A 21,061-nucleotide genomic window follows, 5' to 3' on the forward strand; every position below is an offset into this window, starting at 1 on the left:
ACATTTCTTATTTCAAAAACTAGATTTTAGAATAGCAAAAACAAACAAATATTTAAATAATTAATTTATGCCCACAATAATTTATGTAGTAAAAAAAATTAACTAGTACAACAAGATCATAAAACAAATGTAAAAAACCTTCCAAAACAGGAGTGGGCGGGATCAAAGCGTTGATTGACAGCGCGTCTCCATGGCAGCACGGCGCGTCCTTGGTTTGTGTAACACCGTAGCTATGCTCACTAACACAGGACGCGCGAGCGGGATTCAGCAGAGTTGTGAGTTGTGTGAGTTTATTTCATTGTTTTTAGGATGATGAATTTAAATTCACTCCTGTCAAAGAATATTAAATAGAAAACTTTCTTTCTGTATATTTCCTGTAACTTTATTCTGGAGACTGTAAACTCTATGTGAAGGGCATCTGTTCTGTAACTTAGTTACTATCAGGAAGATCAGATGTGTTTCTGTGGTCAAGTCAACAGCTTAAGAAGGTCCTGATGCTTCCTTAAACATGATCTAATGATGGGAGTCTAAGGAGTCGTCCAGGCACAGAGACACATGATACAGACTTTACCACAGGACATTACAGATAAATACATTCTTCTGGACTTCAAAAGCATTTACTATTACATTCAGTCTTGTTTTAGCATTATTGCTTACATTTCTTTTACTTTTAAACATGTTTGTATTGGAACTTATAACAAAATGTACATTTATTAACTTTATTAACTTTCATCTACATACTTAAATATAAATACCTTTGCATATTACTAAAAGCTAAACCAAGTATTTTAACGTTAGGAATCAACACACACACTGTATATATACACATGCACACACTGATCAGCCATAACATTATAACTATTTGTCTAATATTGAGTAGGTCCCCATGTGCATTAGTAAGCCTTGGCCAATTTCTCTGTTATTATTTACATTGTCATTAAAGCAGGCTGTATTGTGTTTGTTTACATAAACCCAAAGTGTGAGAGTTCTGTAATGCTTCTCAGTCATTCCCTTCAATCAAGCACAAGCTGTTTTATTGGAAACCAATTTTAATCTGTTTAACAGATTAAGCAAAACTAAGTAAAGTTTTTAATTGTATATTCTAGTACAATATCGTTATTGAATTGTTTATATGTTTAATTTTTCTGTAGAAATCATTCTTGTTAACTGTTATAACACTGGGTGTAAACACTAATATTTATATTCATTCATTTTTGATGAACAGACTCAAAATTTAAATCCATATCTATATTTGTAATGTAACTCCCAGACACTGGTTCCCTGAGCAGCGATGACATCAGTTACACCTTTGAGTCTGGGTCTGGAGGACCTGAGGCCCATGTCACGGGGAATCACCATCATCCCCAGAAGCAGGAGCACTTCTCATACATCCACCCGAGATGCTCAGAAGAGGAACACTCTCAAGAGTGACTCTGGTAATAATCCATAAGCAGACATTATGTAAAGGCAGATGGTACATTAGCCTTTACGTAATGGGACATTTTTCTTTGTCAATATCGACCAGACACTTATTAGGAGAGATGTTGTAGTTTTTATCTTTGAAAGCAGTTCAGTAGAGTCTTGATCAAGTAAAACTGGTTAATGACGATAAGCTAAATAAATCATCCAGAATTAGACTTCTTTTTTTTCCTGTCTAGCTTCCTCGGTACAGTCCGTGGCTGATGAGAGTCTGTCTTTAGAGGACATTGAGAGCAGGCTCTTACAGAAAGTAAAGGACAGAAAAGATGACTTGAAGGCAGCTTTCCGTGCATTTGACCAGGAAGGCAGCGCAAGTGTCACCAAAGGGGAGTTTCGCAGAGTTATTGAAGGCTTTCTTGTGCCACTCACTCAGTCTCAGTTTGATGGTTTGTTTGCAAAGGTGAGAAAATATTCAAAAATTCCATATAAAAATGCACACTGTTATTTAAACATTTAAAGAAAGTCTTTATTAGATATTGCATAACTGCAATATTGGAAGATGAAAAAAATGTACTATCTTAATTTTCATCACAAGGGGGTCTTTTCATAACGCATTTTAAATAGTGCTGTTTCCAACTTCAAAAAGTATGTGGATACCTGACTGACACACCTATACAATATATGTATACAGTACATCCTGAAACATTATACAAAGCTATAATCACATAATTGAGGCTTAAACCTGTTCCAGTATTCCAATGACCCTTAGTGCAAAGTTAGCTCCATGAAGGTGTGTTGTTCTAAGGTTTGAATGGAAGAATTCAAGTGAGCCCTGGCCTCAAAACCACTGAAAACCATTGGGATAAACTGGAATGACAGCCTCCTTACCCCAAAATCAGTGCTTGACACTTTTCCATAGAAAACGTTCCATAGTACTTTAGTATCATTGGACCAAAGCATTCTACTATGGTAGAATTATGTACAGTACCATAGAGTGATGAATGTACTGTATCATCAAATAAGTACCATCATACTGTCAAAAATGCCATGGAACTATATACTATGGTACAGGTACCATTGGACTACCATAGTACCTATACCATGGTAAAATGTCTTATTAAAATTGTAATTGCGTACACTTACAGCGCACAGAAGCAGTTAAAATTCACATGCTTGCAAAGTTACAACAAATATCACAATGGGCCACTTACAGTACTTAGCTTGGATAAGAGTATTTTGACATAATTTCTTTTCATACTTGGACAAAACTTTTTTGTTTTAGGTCCCAAAGAGAGGGAATGGAACTGTACCCTATATGGAATTTCTACAACAATACTGCAAGGTCTCATCAGCACCCATCAGGTATAGTGTGTAATTGGGTCAATGACGTGACGCCCCCTTTTTCTGTCGGGGTTAATTTTATTTTGCAGAAAAAAACTAAAAAATACATAAAAATTTCTCATCTACTTGTTATACCTCCTTTACCTACTAAACCACTCTAACTTCTCCAAATTTTTAAGTTTTTCATCATTTTTCTGCTATCCGAAGTGCCAAAACACCATATGGGGCGATCGTCCGGCCTTGACTTTAGTTAGGACAACTGGTTTAAAAACGCTTTAAATCAACTTAAATATATCTCTTTTCCTAGTTGGCATAATTTTAAACATGTTTTACATCCATTGACAAAACTATAAAGCATTTGCTCATATATTTTTATCATGATATACAAACGAATGTTGTCCGAATTATGTTGATTCTATCCACTTTATCCGGGGCGACCATCAACAAACCACAATTTTGGGACCTTTATTTTAAAAAACATCTCAAGGATGGGATACTGCATCAGCCAGACACAAGTGAAGACCCCCTGGAAACAACTGTATAGTAAATCAGTCTCTCTCATATAGTAAGAAAAAGCTGTTTTTTAACGGCTGTGATGTCGTAGTCACTTTTGGTTATCATGTGGGGCGACCACCCCAAAACTGTGAATTATATTTTTTTTCCACAAATCTATATTTTGATGATAAATTTGATAATGCTTTGTCACTAGAAGAAACTAGTTTGGTTTCTGAGGCTAACTGTTAGCCTGTTATACTTGAGTAAATTGAAAACATCATATAAAAGACCGAGTATCATGTGAGGCGACCACTGCTAAATGTTTTAAATGATAGATATATGTCCTATATTTGTAGTTTTCATATTCTATACATCAATTATATACATAGAGTTAATTGTTTAAGCATAATTATTTGTATATTTTATCTTTTTTTTCTAAATTCAGCCATTTTCCATTCCTTTTATAGGGATAAACATTTATTTTAACTGGATAATGAAGGAGACTCTGATATTATAGAATAAACTTGTGAAATAATGGTTTTCATAAAATGAAAGGGCACTAAAGTTTATCTTTCTTCATCAGATTTTCTACTTACTGATATGAGTTCAACTAGTCTTAATAATACATAAAAATGTGAATTCTGAGATATATTACGGTCGCCCCAGATGACTTTTTTAAGGCTTTTTTTTTTTTTTTAAAGTCTTATCCGTCAATGACCCAATTACAGAAGGACTGTAGATAGACTATATACAGTCTGTATAAATGACCATAGTAAAGTCCTTTGCTATACAGGAGCATGTCATGCTACAGAAGTCCATCTGGGAGTGGAAGCCAGCGCAGTTGGCCGCTTGGGGAGCTGCAGTGCCGCTTGAAGGACAAGGTGTGAGACTTTAGTTGGAAAGTATATTTTTTACCTTAGTGTATTTGTTTTTTTAGTGTTATAACACTGGATATATTAAACTCATTTTATCTAACTGTTTTTAATGTTGCTTTTAAAAGATTGGAGGCAATCTGAAAAACATTACGAGGGCTTTTCGGCTGTTTGATTATAACCGGGATGGACAAATCCAGCAGCATGAAATGCGGAGAGTTCTGGAGAGTTACTGCTTTCCTCTGAGCCATCAGGAGTTTCGCAGGTGCTCATCCAGATCTTAAGAATAAGTTACAAATGTGAATTATTGTAATAGTGTAGTGTATATGGAATAAGGTGAAGTTTTTTAAATCAGTGTTGAATTTCTCTTAACCACTCATAACAATTTAAAGCATATTTTTTTGAAAAACAACAACATAAGAGCTAAGACCTATATCTAAGACCACTAGATGAAAAATCTTTTATTTAGCAGTTTTAACAAATTAGATTATTGAAAACTAGAATCTTTGGAATTTCAACAAATTTATTGATTTAATTTACATTATTGACAGTGCGCACTCAAGCCAAAACTGATGCAAAACCTTATGATCCATTTTAGATCAAATCCATTTGTGTGTGGTCTAAAGACATGAAAAGATTAAGGCTAGGGGGAAATGTAACTTTTTTGTACAAAGCAGCTATTATGGCAATATCATAAATTTGCTTGCATTTAAATTTTGATAGTAAACATTTATTATCTTTGCCTTAAGAAACATCTAAAACCATCTGTTTATTTTTAATTTTATACAAAATGTTTAATCTCAGATTTTCTCGATTACATTATTCGTTTGAAGTGGTGCAATGTTTACAAATCAATTAATGTTGTGTTATTACTTAAGTTCTAGCAGCTATCATTTTCCCCTTTTTTTTGCTTAGCTTCACTTTACCACTTTTCGTCATAAAATGGTTACACTGGATGTTAATTTCAAAAATGATACACAAACATTTTCTTGCACAACACCTTTTTTCTAGATCTAATTTGCTGCCACTGCAAATACTTTCTATTTGACTCAGTAAAAATCATAATGAAAGCATGATAATCAAAGCTATATTTTTATGAAAACTTAACCATCATATATTTGATATTAAACTGCATATTTAAATGACCGCAAACAGAGTTTTTGATTCTGAGAGTTTCTGCTGGCTGATTTATCCATTGCGAAAAACTGTGGGAGGTGGATTTATAGCGTTTTGCAAAATCACAGAAAATTTACACTTGCGTAACCCAAACAAATTCAACAAAATATTGGAGCGTTTGTGCTTTTTATCATTCTTGTGACTCAAAGAAAACGTGCAAAATCTTTCTGTTGAAGTACAAAACTTTTTGCTTTATTTTTTAAATCTTGCAAACATTAAGTAATCTCATTTTGCTGTCAAACTGTCCATTTGCACTTAAACACTGTTGGGTAAGAAAAAGTGCATTAATAAACATGTGCCGTTTGAACTACTGTTAATTGATGTAACGCCTTCTAACTAAACTAAGAATTCTCTAAAAGTATATTATTGTATATCTTTTAATGTTGATGATTGCAGGCTGTGGTCACATTACAGCCCGAATAACTCACATACAATATCCTACAAAGAGTTTCTCGAGAGGCTTGGTGTTGATTGTGAGAACTATCGGAAAATTGCACCAGACTCTGCAAAACTTGGTAATATTTAATATTTAAAATTGTGATAATTTTATAAGCTGATTATATTAAATATAAGTTCACGCTAACATTTTTTTAAAGCATTGCAAGGTTGTTTTCCTTAAATAATGTTGCATTTTATGTTGTGATATGAGAATCCTTTCTTTGATTACTATTAAAAACCTGTTTAAGCTTTGAACTGGGATGCAGTTAACCAGTCTAAAGCAAGACCCAAGAGCAGGACATCAGCTTGGGAGACATCCTCTGTGACCCAGTATAATTTAGATGAAATCCACACTATATTTCTGAAAAAAGTGAGAACCTAATACATTAACGTTCACGCAAATTAAAATAGAATCTCTTCATAAAAAATGTCTTTGACTCAGAGTAAACTATTTTTTTTTTTTCTGCAGATGAGCATAAACTATCCTATTGTGGAAAAAGCACTTCAAGCAATAGATGTCACAGACAGCGGTATTGTCTCGTATGATGACCTGAAGTCAGTCCTGAGCAGTTTCCTTTTTTCAATCAATCACAATTTATTTTTGGGCCTTTTAAACCGGTATGAGAGTGAGTATTAGTTGTGTAATATTATTATATTCTACATTGTATCTTGCTTCAAATGCATGTCATTTTGGCCAAGCATAGACTTGGAGTGAATCCTGCAGAGCCAGTACAGTGGAGAAAATTCATTGCACTGTTCAGGGAAAAGGAGCAACCTGCTTTGTAAGTCGCAAGGTTTCTGCTTCAGAGATAAAGATTGAGATAACAGAAAATTATGATGAATAATTATGATGGAAATAATTGGTAAATTTCACTATTCTCTCTCTCTCTCTCTCTCTGTCTCTTTAAGGAAAGATGCAGGTCCTACTGCTTGTAAGCTGTCCAGTATTGAAGAAGTCTTGCCAAAGTTACGGGAACAGATACTTGAGGTGTTCCCTCATCTCAGGAGAGCCTTTCGGGTTTTTGATGAGGTTTGTTATGAGCTGTTAAATGTAAAATCATTTAAACTTCTATTGTGCAGGACACAAGACTAACTACATAATAATGCTCCACCAAACGTCTTCAAAATTGTTAAAACTGTTTGTTAGTTTGTATGTTGCGTATTCGCGTATTCTCCTTCTGCTTTTCCTGATATATAATTTCTCCAGCAGTATTTATTTATTTATTTACTTTTTCAATATTTTTTTATTTGTTTTACAATATTTTAATATTATATAATATAATATAATATAATATAATATAATATAATATAATATAATATAATATAATATAATATAATTTTCTTATTATGTTATATTGTAGTTTATTTGTTTGAGAGTATTTTGTTTTATTAAATATATTTGATTATTTTATATTGTAGATGTAATTGCAGTTTGTTTGTTTGTATTTGAATAAATATAATATAGTATATTTTTATTGTAGTTTATTTGTTTGAGAGTATTTTATTTCATTTTATTTTATTTTGTTATGTTTTTTCCATGCTCCAGTCCTAGCCAGTTTCCTTTCATTATATTTTGCCATTTTTGTCTGCTTCTCCAGAACAGAGCTGGGCTGGTCAGTCGGGGTGATTTGCGGAGGCTACTTGAGAGTCTGTCCTTCCCCCTGACAGATGAGCAGTTCAGAGGTCTGACAGATCTCCTCCAGGTGCCGCAATCAGGATCCATCTGCTATCAACATGTCCTGGACTTTTTTCAGAAGGAAAGACCAGCGCCAGTGGTATCGTGATATTTATGCGATATATGTAGCAGCCAGAATTTTAATTATACTGTAGTTCTTGTAACAGTAGACTCACTCGTAGTGTTGTGTGTAAGTGTGAGCACTGCTGTAGAATTGGTCTGTGTGTGTATCAGGTCCAGGAACAGATCAGTGAGTCTAGAGAGAAGTCAATGGCTGAGATCCAGACTACTGCTGAATCTCATTCCACCACAGCAGCCTGGACTGTAGTAAGTACACTTACAGTTATAGAGTAAATCTCCTAAAACTTGTCAGAGGGCCTTAAAATATTGTCCGTATGTGGTGAGTTTACAAGGAAATATCGTTAGACAACCAGAAAAGTATTTTAATGAATAGTCAAAGAATATCTAACACATGCACTTTTTCTGCCCCCCAAAAAATGTATGTATATCTATATGGAAAATGCTTTCTGTAGTGTTCTGTAGTGTTCTCGTATATGTTCCTATGTCCAATACAAACCTGATAAATCTACCTTCACTGATCTTGAGCTACTGTATGTGTCAGTGGTTTTTAATATTGCCTTATTTTGACTGGTATCAACAATAATACCATACAGACATGGCCAACATTTTATTCATTAATTAATAACGTAAAAAATATAATTGATCATAAATTACTGTGGTTTAAAGAGGAATTAAACAATCCAGGATGATCACTATAGGTAATAACCATAACACTAACTTTGCATCAGGCTGTATTACATAATGAGTTGATTATTATATTATAATTTTATTATTATTAATAAAATAATGAGTTTTTTTTCCAATATAATACCAATATAAAACCATTTCATGTGATTTATAGGTGGAAGGTGTTCTTAAAGAGCAGCTATCTGAGCATTACGCTTCACTGATGTCGTCTCTAAGCGAGACAGACCCGACTCATAGCTGCACTATTCCTCCCGAAGACCTGAGAAAGCTCCTCCAGCAGTATGGTCTACCTCTGTCTGACAGCCACTTCAACAAGTCAGAGAGCCATTACATTACACTGGTACTGACAGTACATCTGCATAGACTGATCCACTCACCATGCCCACATTTCTGCTTGCTTCCCTTTTCTAGGCTCTGTACACCCTTTATGGAGTCTGGAGCGGTGAATTACAAGTCGTTATTGACGAGCCTTGGCATGTGCACTAGGAAAGGCGAGACAAAGAGTGTAAACAAGGATCTTCACTTGATTCAGAGGTTGGTTTCCAGATTGTTTAGGATCTTAAGATGGAACAGAACCATTCACATTACACATCCATGGAAAAGTATGCCTTTATCGTGTGTTAGAGTACTTAGTAAGCATTGATACTCCTGCTTCATTTGTTTGTTATAGAAATGAGAGTGCTTGTGAAGCCAGTGGTGAGAGTGTTAAAGAACAAGCTGTGGCGGCTGTTGTTCTGAGGAAGCTCAGAGACAGGTTGCAGATGCGAGGGCTCACACTTCAGCAATGTCTGATGGACACGAGCAAAAGCTCTGCATCAGAACTTCACCAGAGAGACTTACAGAAAGTATGATATGTCAAACTGTGCAATTGGCTTAAAAATGGTATTTAATATGCTTGTGATAAAACCCTTGTGCTTTTGTTAGTTACATTTCTGCATTGCTTCTGCAATGTGTCTCTTAGATTCTGGATGATTGTAGAATTTCCCTGCAAGCCCCACAGTTTCAGGTTCTAATTCAAGCTCTTGGTTTCTGCAATGGACCAATTTCATTTTCAGACTTTATAGACAAATATGAAGGTATGTATTATAACTCATTACTACTGTAGGTGTATATAGTAACTGTACAGCTGTGACTAAACGTTTTGATATTGACACACATATATATATATATATATATATATATATATATTAGTGCTGTCAAAATTAGTGCGTTAACGCATGCGATTAATTTGAAATATTTAACGCATTAAAAAAAATTAACGCAATTAACGTGGTTGCAGTTTTTTTTATTTCCTGTTGTGGCCGACGTGTGTTTAACGTGCAAAGTAGTATGGATAAGACCAAGGAAGGACTTTTAGACGGAAAGTTTCAGTATAAAACTCTGCCGGATGGTCCTGTGGATAAAACAAAAGTAATCTGTACATTTTGCAAAGCCGAATTTAAATACCAGAGAAGTAATTCGTCTTTGACATATCACTTAAAAGCAAAACACCCCACCGAAACAATCTCTACAGGGCCTCACCAATGTAAATTGCATTGATTGTTTTGAAATTCAAATGACACAAATGGCACATACCTGTGTTTTTATTTCTGTAATAAATATGGCTTTCAAGCCAACAGTTAATTTGGAGAATATTGATGGTTTATTGCAGGTATGTTGTTTACATGAGAAAATCTGTGTTACAAGTTAAACAAAAATTCCAATAAACAATCATATTTGAATTTAAATAGTTTCATTGTCTTGAGTTTACATTAATTATTTACATTTACATATCCAAAAAGTTTCAGTCTTTTAATTGTGATTAATCGCGATTAATTGCAAAAAATTGTGCGATTAATTAGTTAATTTTTTTTAATCGATTGACAGCACTAATATATATATATATATATATATATATATATATATACAGTATATAAAAATACATTGTATAAGAGAAAATGACTTTGCCCCAGTCCTCAGCAGCCCAATCCCTGTCTCTTTTGCAGAATATCAGTCTGTCCCTGGTGAGAAGTACAGTAGCTTTTTTTCTTCCCTTTTTGAAATGTATGAATGTGAGCGCTACCATTAGTTCTGTGTCACGCCAAAAGTAAAGAATTCTTGGACCATCCATGTCCCAGCCAAGATAGTGTGCTCACTCACAATTTTGCCTAAGAACACAGCCATGAATAAAGAATGGTACCAAAACATCCTTAGAGAGCAACTTTTCCCAACCATCCAAGAACAGTTTATCTTTTCCCTGTGTGATTTCAAAAGTGATGAATAAGTGGCTTGGGGAACAAAACAATGAAATTTTGGAACTATGGCCAGAAACTCCCCACTGAGAACTTGTGGTCAATCCTCAGGAGGTGGGTGGACAAACAAACAAAAAACAAATTTTGACAAACTTTAAGCATTGCTTATGCATCAGTCGGGATGAGGCCTGAAAGTTGATTGACAACATGCAGGGGTCTTGAAAAAGAATGGTCAACACTGCAAATATTTAGTCTTTGCATAAACTTAATGTAATTTTCAAAAAAACACTTATGGAATGCTTGTAATTGTACTTCAGTATACCAGAATGACGTCTGACAAAAAGATCTAAAAACACTGAAGCTTTGTGAAAATTAATATTTGTCATTCTTAAATGTCATTCTCATTTCGTCACGCTCAAATGTCATTATAATGTCGATATCAAAACATTTAGCCACAGCTGTATAGTAACTGTAGGAAAAAGCTTTTTTTTTTTTTTTTTTTTAATGTGTGGCCTGTTTTTCCACACAGATGCTATAGCAAAAGAAAACAACGAACAGCGTCAATCAATCTCAAATAATATGAAATCAAACAGCTTTATGTCTTCTGACGACTGTTTCAATCAGCTGGAGGAACGCATCAAAGGCTCTAATATTAACTATCCTGAGTTCTGCAACAAGATTCGGTCTGACAAACACAACAGCGCTAATCTCATCACTAGTATGACGTAAGAATTTCAGATTTCCTATATTATAAAATAACTGAATTAATATTTGGTGCAAAGTAATTCATATCTTTTTTTTTTTTAATGTATCTTTGAGTCCAGAGCTGATCAGTTACTTGAACGAGCATGTGAACAGGTTCATGCCTATTTGGTGACCGTTGCACACACAAAGGGGTCTGAGATCTCAAAGGCAAGTAAACAAAGGGAGTTCAAGTCAAAGCGGGACTTTTGATTTTGTCGGTTTAGAATAACAGAACACTGTTATGTAAGTTAAAAAAAAAATTTCTTTCTTTCTATAATCCCGTGCTACACTAATAAAATCATCTCAGCGTTTCACTAGTGCTTGAATCGTAGCATGATTGATCTGCCTGTCTGCAACGCTGGCCTCCTTTAATGTCCCAAACAACAGGAAGTGGCTTGGAGTGAGCTCAGGACTGTACAGGGGATGTTTGAATAACTCTCAGCTGAGTTCCTATAATGTCCAAGTGGTGCTGGTGAATGATTGTGTGTACAGTTCCCACAGACAGATGTGTCTCTTCCGGAATTTGCTGACATGTTGTCCATAGATTCTTAAGAATCAGGCGTTCCACACGGGCCTTCTTTAAAACGTCTGCACCATTTAAATGTTTTAATGAGGCTACGAGTCTTGTGCTTGAATCTTCGGTAAATGTCAATCAAGGTCATTACGAGTCCTGGTTTGCCTTGAACAGACATCATACGTACATTTATGGTTCTCCTGCTCACTCTTGTTCCTATATAGATGTTACAGTGTGATTAAAATATAGAATGAAAGATTAATATCTAGTCATTCAAATGATTTCCACTTTAAACTGTTCTTTATTCCCCCCTAAGGTATCTGCGTTAGTTAAATTGATGTTTTCACACATTGATGTGTTATGACAGGCTTTTACTCAGTATGGTGATGATAGTGAAAGCAGGATGACCAAGAGTGATCTGAGACATATTCTTTACAAGTACTACTTGCCTATTACTACAAGAGAATTTGAGAAAATATGGGGAAGGTAAGGACCACTTAAGGTTTTTAAGGAGTGTGTTGCTGTAAGAAAGTAATAAATAACGGTTATATCACAGCAAAAGTATTTCTTAAAGAATGGCGCTGTTATATTCATCATCCTTGTCATGCATTTATATTTTTATAATTTTGTCCACTATTTTATCAGTTAGAATATGGAATCTGCAAACAGTCATCATCCTCATCACCTTTTTTTTTTTCTTGCACATGATACAGTAAACAATTCAGCTTGTTACGGGAAAACTTACAGTAAACAATCAGACTGATATGAAGTGCTGTCCTGGAGACTCCTTCCAGACATTCTAAATAAACATCTCAGATAAAACATATTAGCAATCATAGACATTTTTACATGTTTAGGTGTACAGTAGCTGTGGGTTAACTGTTATGATAGAAAAGATCATATTATAACAAGTGCATTTATTAATTAATTAATAAATTTGCCCTGCACTCTAAATTCTGTTACAGAAAATTTATCAACACCTTCTGACTAAATCCGAATTGAGAATTCAATATGTATAAACATACATATATATATATATATATATATATATATACAAAAAAAAGTATATACCCCCTTCCTGATATTAAATTTTTTCACATAATTGTCACACTTAAATGATTAAGATCATCAAATGTATTTTAATATTGCACAAAGATAACCTAAGTAAAACAAAATGCAGTTTTTAAATTGTGATTCTATTTATTAAGGGAAAAAGCTGTCCATACCTACCCAACCCTAGATGAAAAATAATATTTCCCCCTAAACGTAATAACCGGTTATGCCACCCTTGGCAGCAATCAAGTGTTTGCAAGGCAAGGCAAGTTTATTTGTATAGCACATTTCATACACAATGGTAATTCAAAGTGCTTTACATAGAAGAAAAGAAAATAATCATGAAATGAAATAAACGATAATAGCAATAAGACTTTTTAACAAAAACTTTTACATTTCATTTAAAAATAAAAATAAAAACATTTTGCAACAAAACTTTAATCTAATTAAAATTTAATAAAAAAAAGACGAATTAAAACTAATATAAAACATAATTTAAAATAAAAATAAAATAGTTTAAGATATTAGATAAACATAAAATAGTGCAGTCAGTTCGGACGTAGCACAGTGCTCATTGAATAAATGCGATAACTGACAACGAGTCTTTCAAATCGCTGTGGAGGAATTTTGGCCCACTCTTCTGTGCATAATTCTTTAAAATCGGATTTAAGTCCAGACTTTGACCAGGCCCCTCCAAAACCCTAATTATGTTTTGTAAGTATGCAAAAAAATGTAAAATTATTCAGGAAGGGGGCAAAAACTTTTTCACGGCACTGTAGCTTCAGGACATATAAGCTGATCTCCGGTACATTATATCTAGGTATGATGATAATGGAAAAGGATACGTCACTCAGACAGAGTTTCTGAACAAGTTAAATATCACACCGCACGAGTCTACACGGTCTTCATTTGGAAAGGACATCTACAGAACAGCCTCACGGAACCTCCTAACTGAGAAAGAACTGGATGATGTGAAGTGAGTAACATGTCTGTACATTTACCTGGTTTTAGATTACTGGAGCATGATTTACTACATCATTATTACTGAGACTAGAATCATGTTTTTTTTTTTACCCTTATATAGAGAGCGTTTAAAGCTTAGCTTCGAGAATGTGCTCCAGAGTCTGGTGGAGCTGGATACGAGTGGAGATGGTCATGTGACAGCCATGGACCTGTTTGCTCTGTTACAGAAACACGGATTCCAGATCGAGAATCATCAATTATTAGGTCTAATCAACAAGTACGTATTGCAATTTTCCATCTCTTGTTCCTCTTGTTGTGTATCGGCCCTAGTTCTAAGAACAATGTCTAGTAGAATGAGATCATACTACAGTCTGGATCATTATCTTCTCATTTCCTTCCTTGCAGGCTTGGGCTTGATGTATGCAAACTGTCATACCATGATTTTCTGGACCGTATTGCCGGGCCAGGAGTCAGCAGCAGGTCTGTTATGTCGTCTCCATCCATGCTGTCTTGTGTAACAGGACGTAGTTTTGAAAATCTCAGCCCTGACAGAGCCTTGCAGAAGGTCAGGGAACTCGTCACAAACTCTGTGGATACTCTGTCTAAGGTACTGTATAGAGTAAATAGTGTTGTACAGAACTGGGCAGATACTTTTAACCTTTTGACCAGAGTAGCACTTATATGGCAAGTGACAAACCGAACAGCATTTGATTCATCACTTTCCTGGTCCTTTCATATTTGAAGGCATTCACAGCTTTTGATAAAACTCGAAATGGCAAGGTAGCTCAGGCAGAGTTTCGGCGAGTGCTGGACCATTTTTGCGTCAGGCTCTCTGATGTGCAATACAGACACCTGCTAGCTAAGCTGTCAATCAAAGAAGAGGAAAGCAAGGTGGACTGGAAGGAGTTTCTCCGCATCTTCAGTCTTCATAACCAAGAGGTAAAAAAATGGAATAATCTAACACCATGAATGCATTTGATGAATATAAGGGGCGTTCAAGTCAAACCAGGACTTTTTTTTTTAATGAAGTAGTAAAACTGATTGACGTTTACACAAGCACAGTTCGGTGATGAGACACTTAGCCACAGTAAAGCAACTGAATGGTGCAAACATTTTAAAGAAGGCCATATGTTCATGAATGATGATCATGGCAGAGGTGTCTCAGAGCCCACTGCCGTCGTTGATGTAAACGTTCAACGAGTGGAACACCTGATCCTTCTAATCGACGGATATCTTGTTGACGCGTCTGTCTGTGAGAATTATACACACAATCATTCATGAACATGCACATTACAGGAACTCGACTGGGAGTTATTGCCACATCAACCATACAGTCCCAACCTTCCTCCCACATGTTTGGCCCTTTAAAGGAGTTCCTGGGAGGCCAGCGTTTTTTATAAGTGAATTCCGGTTTGACTTGAACACACTTTGTAGATTTATAAGAGCAAAATGAACATGAGCTTGGGTTACTATATCTTATACATGTTCATCACATCAGTGTGTGGATTTCCTCTGGCTTCTCCAGTTTTCCCACCTCCCCAAAAAAAATGCCAGTAATTGGATTGGCTACATTAAAAGTGCCCGAATTCCCTCTGTGTGCATGGTGTCCAGCTATGGATATATCCAGGGTGTAATTCTGCCTCGTACCCCATGATCCTTGGACAGGCACCATATCGACTTTTACCCTGGCCAGGATAAAGCCTTTACTAAAAAATACATTCAGTAGACCTATTCCTGTCATTACCTCGAGATTTGTTTATTTACTTTATTATAGACATCTGAAGAATGGCAGGAGAAAATCAGCAAGATACGCTTCCCAAACCAGACACGTCTACTGCCAATCAGTGACATTCTAACACGTATCCGGGAGGTTGTTTCTGCTCGCATTTATACCATCACCAAGCAGATGGTGGATTTAGATTACGCCGGCCTCAATACTATTTCAAAAGAGGCCTTCAGAACCATCTGCAACCACCATTTTATGAGACTCACTGATGAACAGGTGAGTCTGAATGACAATGTCTAAATTGAAAATGTACAATTTTTTCTACAAAAATACCTCTTCAATTTTTTTCCCAAAACAAGTACAAATTGTAAATGTGAACTCTTAGTTTGAAGCTTTGTGGAAAATGTTGCCGATCAACACCTTTGGAAACTTGGATTACCGTGAGTTCCTGAGGAAGTTCAGTAGAGAACCGATAGATGAGGGAAGTTCTAGAGGACCACCTTGTCCCAGTCTATCGGAGAGCTCACCTGCTGCTATCGTCCCACGATGTCCAAAAACAACAGCTTGTAGCCTTGGAAGAAGCAAGGTGTTATTATACAGTATAGCTCTTTATTCACACTTGACTTATTATTCACACTTGTCTTAATAACCCACTTACTCTTTAGAGGAAAAAATATGACCCATCACATCAAATCAGGTATGAATTTTGGGTGATTCATTCATTCTGTTGAATGATAAGGAACATATTGACAATTTGATACATTATTTAATCCATACAACTTAATACCTGATTTGATATGACAGGTTACAAACACGACATTAACAAAACTCATTGAACTGAACCATTTTCTTCTCCAGTCTTTAGGCCCAGAGCAGCTCAGGCCTTCCTCTGCGGTCTCTGGACGTTCTACATCCAGCACTTTAATGAACTCTGAAGCTGTGGAGAGGAGGCTGCGTTCCAAGATCAGGTCATGCTGGAGGGAGGTCCAGAGGAGGTGCAGGGCGGCTGAGACCGGGAGCAATGGGGAGATTGATGTAGAGACTTTCTTAGGTATGGATTAATGTACAGTGTGATTACTCTGGATGGAGAATTATAGTTATTTACTGTTGTGTAAATATCCACAGGCATACTGGAGGGTTTCCATATTACCCTAACACATTCTCAGTTTGAGCAGCTGTCTGAAAAGTATAACATCAGAAGCAATAAACGACTTTCCTACTCAGAGTTCCTGCAGCACTTTGTGCTCACGCTCAGACCCCAGGCCAACACTTTGAGCCGCAGACGCAAGCTGCACATGCCATCAACAGTAAGTCTTTGTTACTCACTACTGGATGGGTCTCCTTCTGAGTATTTTAGCAGTACACGAGGTTAACAGTGCAGTGGTACCTTGGCATACGAACCTTTTCACCTTAAGAACAAAAATTTTGCAAGAAGTGCGTACATTCATTCATTCATTCATTCATTCATTCATTCATTCATGGTGTTTGTCAGACGCCCTTATCCAGAGCAACTTACATTTTTATCTCATTATACATCTGAACAGTTGTGGGTTATGGTCCAACACCTCAACCACTGAGCTAGCTCTGCCCCATACATCTGATCATGCATACACCCAGTTGCACATATTTCTGGTAGACGATCAAAACTTCTTTGCGTTAGTGGAAAGCCAAGCGAAGCAATTTTACTTTTTTATTGTATTTTAAATGTTAGCAATGCCGCAAGCACTTTCAGTTTTGTTGTTCATAAATGTTTTGATGGTTTTAATACGCAAAAATATGATTGACATGCCTTTAGAACTCACCTCTGGAAAGGATTAAATTCATATGCCTAGGTATCATGTATAGATACTGTACTGTAGTACCAAGGATGGCATAGCACATACTGTATGACGTCTACTGCTTTTTTTTTTTTATTTAGGATATAATATGTTGCTGTCTGTTCTTTACAGATGAGTTCAGGGCCTCTGAGTAAGCAGTGCATGGACACCTTGCTCAGACTGTGTCCTTCTGTCCAGCTTTACTGGAGAACCATAAAGCAGGCGTTTATCTCGTGTGACAAGGAACACACAGGAAGGATTTCTGTTCAGGATTTTAAAAAAGTAGCTAACAGTGTCCTACATTCTACTAACTCATAGAGATTGATTCTTATTATCATCCTAAATTGCACTGTATAAAGGGAGCTTGCATGTAAAGTCAGACCTGATTTAAAACCAAACCTTGTGGTCGGGCCGTCTGTCTGCGGTTTTAAGATGCATTTGATCTGCAATGTTCAGTTTTAGCGCATAACAAAAATTAGAGTGCAAAAAACTGACTGCATGTTTGCATGACTGCAAATGTTTTAATTCTGGATCAAGTGCTCTACAAGAGCTCTATTATATACTGTAAGATACTGTATACAATATTTCATATAATAATTGATAGTTTTTTCTTAGAAAGTACCCTGTGGTTTGTACTGCATTTATTGAAATTGTGGCAAATGCATTTTATTATGTTTTTAGATTTTAATGACATGAGCACCATGTACACTGGTACATCAGAAAGTACAGTGCTGTGAAAAAGTATTTGCCCTCTTCCTGATTTTTTTGTGCAGATTTATCACACTTAAGTGATTGAGATCATCAAACTAATTTTATATTACAAAAATAACTTGCAGTTTTTAAATCATAATTTCATTTATTATTGATACCTGGCTCTATGTGAAAAATGACCCTCACCCCCACGCGAAATCATGAATGAATAATGATTAGCCACATTCTTTTGGAAAGCTGAGTAAAATTTCACTTGCCACACCCAGCCCTGATTACTGCCAGATCTGTTGAATCAAGAAATCACGTACATAGAACTTGTCTAAAACATTGAAGCAGATTAAAAGATCTGATTTCATCCAACAATCTAATTAAACAGATGAGAAACAACGTCACTGACATGAATCAGTCTGGAAAGGGTTACAAAGACAACAGTCAAATATGGTAGTGGTAGCGTGATGATCTGGGGCGGCTTTGCAGCTTCAGGACCAGGATCACTTGGCATAATTGATGGAACCATGAATTCTGTGCTTTACCTAAAATCTAAAATCCCTAAGGAGAATGTCTGGCCATCAGTTTGTGACCTCAAGCTCAAGTGCACTTGGGGTATGCAGCAGCACAACGATCCGAAACACACCAGCAAGTCCACCTCCGAATGGGTAAAAAAATACAAAATTATGGTTTGGGAGTGGCCTAGTCAACATCGGGACTTAAATCAGATTGGGATGCTGATTGTGGCATGATCTTAAAAAGGCCGTTTATGCTCATACACCCTCCAATGTGGCTGAATTAAAACAATTCTGCAAAGAAGAGTGGGCCAAAATTCTTCCACAGCGATGTGAAAGACTGCAAGTTATTACAAAGGCTTGATCGAAGTTGTTGCCTCCACAAGTGTCACAACCAGTAATTAGGCTTAGGGTGCAATTACTTTGATCCAATTATTTAAGTGTGCCAAATATGCAAAAAAAAAAGAAAGGCAAGGAAAAGTGATATATGGATATCTGAATAGCGTAGTAGTAGTATGTAATTAATTTAAATGTTTGTCATCTCAACAGGTTTTGAGGCAGTACAACATCAATCTCTCAGAGGAAGATGTCTTTCATCTTACATCATACTTGGATAAGAACATTTCAGGATGCATTTCATACAATGAGTTTCTGAGCATTTTACAGAAATAAATGCAGAGTCGTCTTTTAGTGTATTGTAATAGTACAGCGTAGTGACAAGGTGTGGTTTTATCAGTGTGCATATTAGGACATTGTTACAGGATTTTATAAATAAAATATAATAATTACAAAATTTTTTTCATGTGTGCCTATATTTGTTGTACTACCTCAGACATGGCCTTAATTAGTAATGACTAAGGCCAAAACACACACCATGCAGGCGTATATTATACATCTATGTGTCTGTTTTTATCCAGTAAAGCACATAACTAGATAATTACAGGTACAGTCCTGTGCAAAAGTCTTGATTTCTCCCTTATTTCCTCATATGAAATTAAGTTATTTAATGTAGATTAGATTAAAGAAATGGGAACATATTTTACTGTGCCTAAAGACATAATTTAAACAATTGCTTGTTTAAGTAACAACCTCAGCAGCAGCCTCATTTCCCCTCGCATCTGTTCCAACCACTTAGCATTCAGCATCACCAGTATAATAATCACCGGCCTGATCATCCGTCATCATCTGCACCTGTTTCTCACTGGGTCATGTTGAAGTTAGATGAGTTTTTATGCTTGATTGCTCCATAGATCACTGTGTGGCTCAATTAACAGGGACTGGACTGAAAATGAGAGCCAAAAAAGATGGAAAAGTCTGGAGAACTATGCCTCAATATTACATTAAAAGATACATTGAGGATTAGATCTTTGGAAGCAGAATATGAAGATATGAGGTATGGCTAAAGACTTTTGATTGTTAGTTTGATTTTGAGCTTTGTCATTTAGATTACTGGAAAAATCAAAGTTTGTAATTGGGCAAGTGTATTAAAGCTTACACTAGCAAGTGGACTAGATAATGGATTTATGATTTGGCTGACGCCCATATGCAGAGTGACTTACATTTTATCCCTTTATACAGTATCTCACAAATGTGAGTAAACCCTTGCATTTCAGCAACCACTTTTATATGTTCTCAAGGTTCAATACTGTAGAAATGAAAATTGCTTATACTGTACTTTAGTGTAGTCAATGTGCAGCATGTATAGGAGTCCAGATTTACTGTCCTCTAACAATAACTTAACATGCACACTTTATTGTCTAAATAACTGGCAACGAAAAAAGTGAATTTGTTAAAAGTGTATCCAAAGTGTAAATATTTCGTGTGAGCACCATTGGGATCCTCTTCCACTCCTCCATAATGATATCACTGCTGGAGCTGCTGGATGTTAGTTACATGGTGCTTCGCCACCTTCCGCTTGAGGATGCTCAATAGGGTTCATGTCTGGAGACACACTTGATCACTGACGAACACATGAACAGGATGAATAGGTCATGTGACTTTGCATCGTTAAAGATGTACAGCTGTTATCACTTAGGGTGTCCACACTTTTGTTGCCAGCTATTTCGGCATCAATGGCTGTATGTTGAGTTATTTTCAGAAGACAGTGAATCTATACTGTTATACAAACTGCACACTGACTAAAATATATCCAAGTTTCATTTCTGTAGCGTTGTCCTTTGAGAAGATATAGTAAAATGTTGGCTGAAATTAGAGGTGTGTACTTACTTTTGTAAGAGGGTGTACAGTACATCGTAATAGTTAAGGGCCTTTTTCAAGGGCCCAAGAGTGGCAACTTGGAGGTTCTAGGGTTTGAACCTTTGATCTTTCAAACAATACGCCAAACAACACCTTAACCACTGAGCTACCCCTGGTCCTGTCTGCTCTCGATGTACTTTGTTAGTTTTTTTGTTTTTTTTTATGACTAATAAACCATTCAGTTAGCTAACTGTCTTATTATTGTTTCGTCATTTAAATCTTTTGGTCCAAATATCTTTAAAATTAGGTCATTTTCCAGTTCGGAATTTCACTCGGATAATTTTCAAGGTTGCTAAGGACCTATTACTTTCCAATTAATACAAGATGAAAATAATTTTTTTTTAAAATAGAGTATTTTA

At 35.8% G+C, this 21,061-nt stretch overlaps 1 protein-coding gene across 1 annotated transcript; it reads left to right on the plus strand.

The window, feature by feature from the left end:
* Positions 1–1,291: 1,291 nt before the first annotated feature.
* Positions 1,292–19,156, plus strand: efcab6 (EF-hand calcium binding domain 6). The gene is made up of 29 exons (XM_053506307.1): positions 1,292–1,436; positions 1,659–1,879; positions 2,702–2,781; positions 4,049–4,136; positions 4,256–4,392; positions 5,700–5,818; positions 5,990–6,111; positions 6,211–6,359; positions 6,446–6,523; positions 6,651–6,771; positions 7,340–7,516; positions 7,651–7,743; positions 8,339–8,499; positions 8,596–8,718; positions 8,855–9,029; positions 9,146–9,260; positions 10,945–11,140; positions 11,240–11,327; positions 12,041–12,159; positions 13,547–13,702; positions 13,811–13,966; positions 14,095–14,296; positions 14,434–14,628; positions 15,464–15,691; positions 15,801–16,001; positions 16,274–16,466; positions 16,541–16,722; positions 17,365–17,514; positions 18,996–19,156. The coding sequence occupies exons 1-29, from the start codon at positions 1,292–1,294 to the stop codon at positions 19,116–19,118; spliced, it is 4,293 nt and encodes a 1,430-aa protein (XP_053362282.1). The 3' UTR covers positions 19,119–19,156.
* The last annotated feature ends 1,905 nt before the right edge of the window (positions 19,157–21,061 follow it).

Source organism: Clarias gariepinus, chromosome 10, assembly GCF_024256425.1.
Source record: "Clarias gariepinus isolate MV-2021 ecotype Netherlands chromosome 10, CGAR_prim_01v2, whole genome shotgun sequence".
NCBI classification, from domain to species: domain Eukaryota; kingdom Metazoa; phylum Chordata; class Actinopteri; order Siluriformes; family Clariidae; genus Clarias; species Clarias gariepinus.

Excerpts from the sequence above, each read along its gene's own strand:
- efcab6 (XM_053506307.1), top strand. The coding sequence starts at position 1,292 with ATGACATCAGTTACACCTTTGAGTCTGGGTCTGGAGGACCTGAGGCCC. Across the intron at positions 6,360-6,445 it reads TTTTTGGGCCTTTTAAACCG|ACTTGGAGTGAATCCTGCAG; the intron begins GTATGAGAGTGA and ends GGCCAAGCATAG. Across the intron at positions 9,261-10,944 it reads CTTTATAGACAAATATGAAG|ATGCTATAGCAAAAGAAAAC; the intron begins GTATGTATTATA and ends TTTTCCACACAG.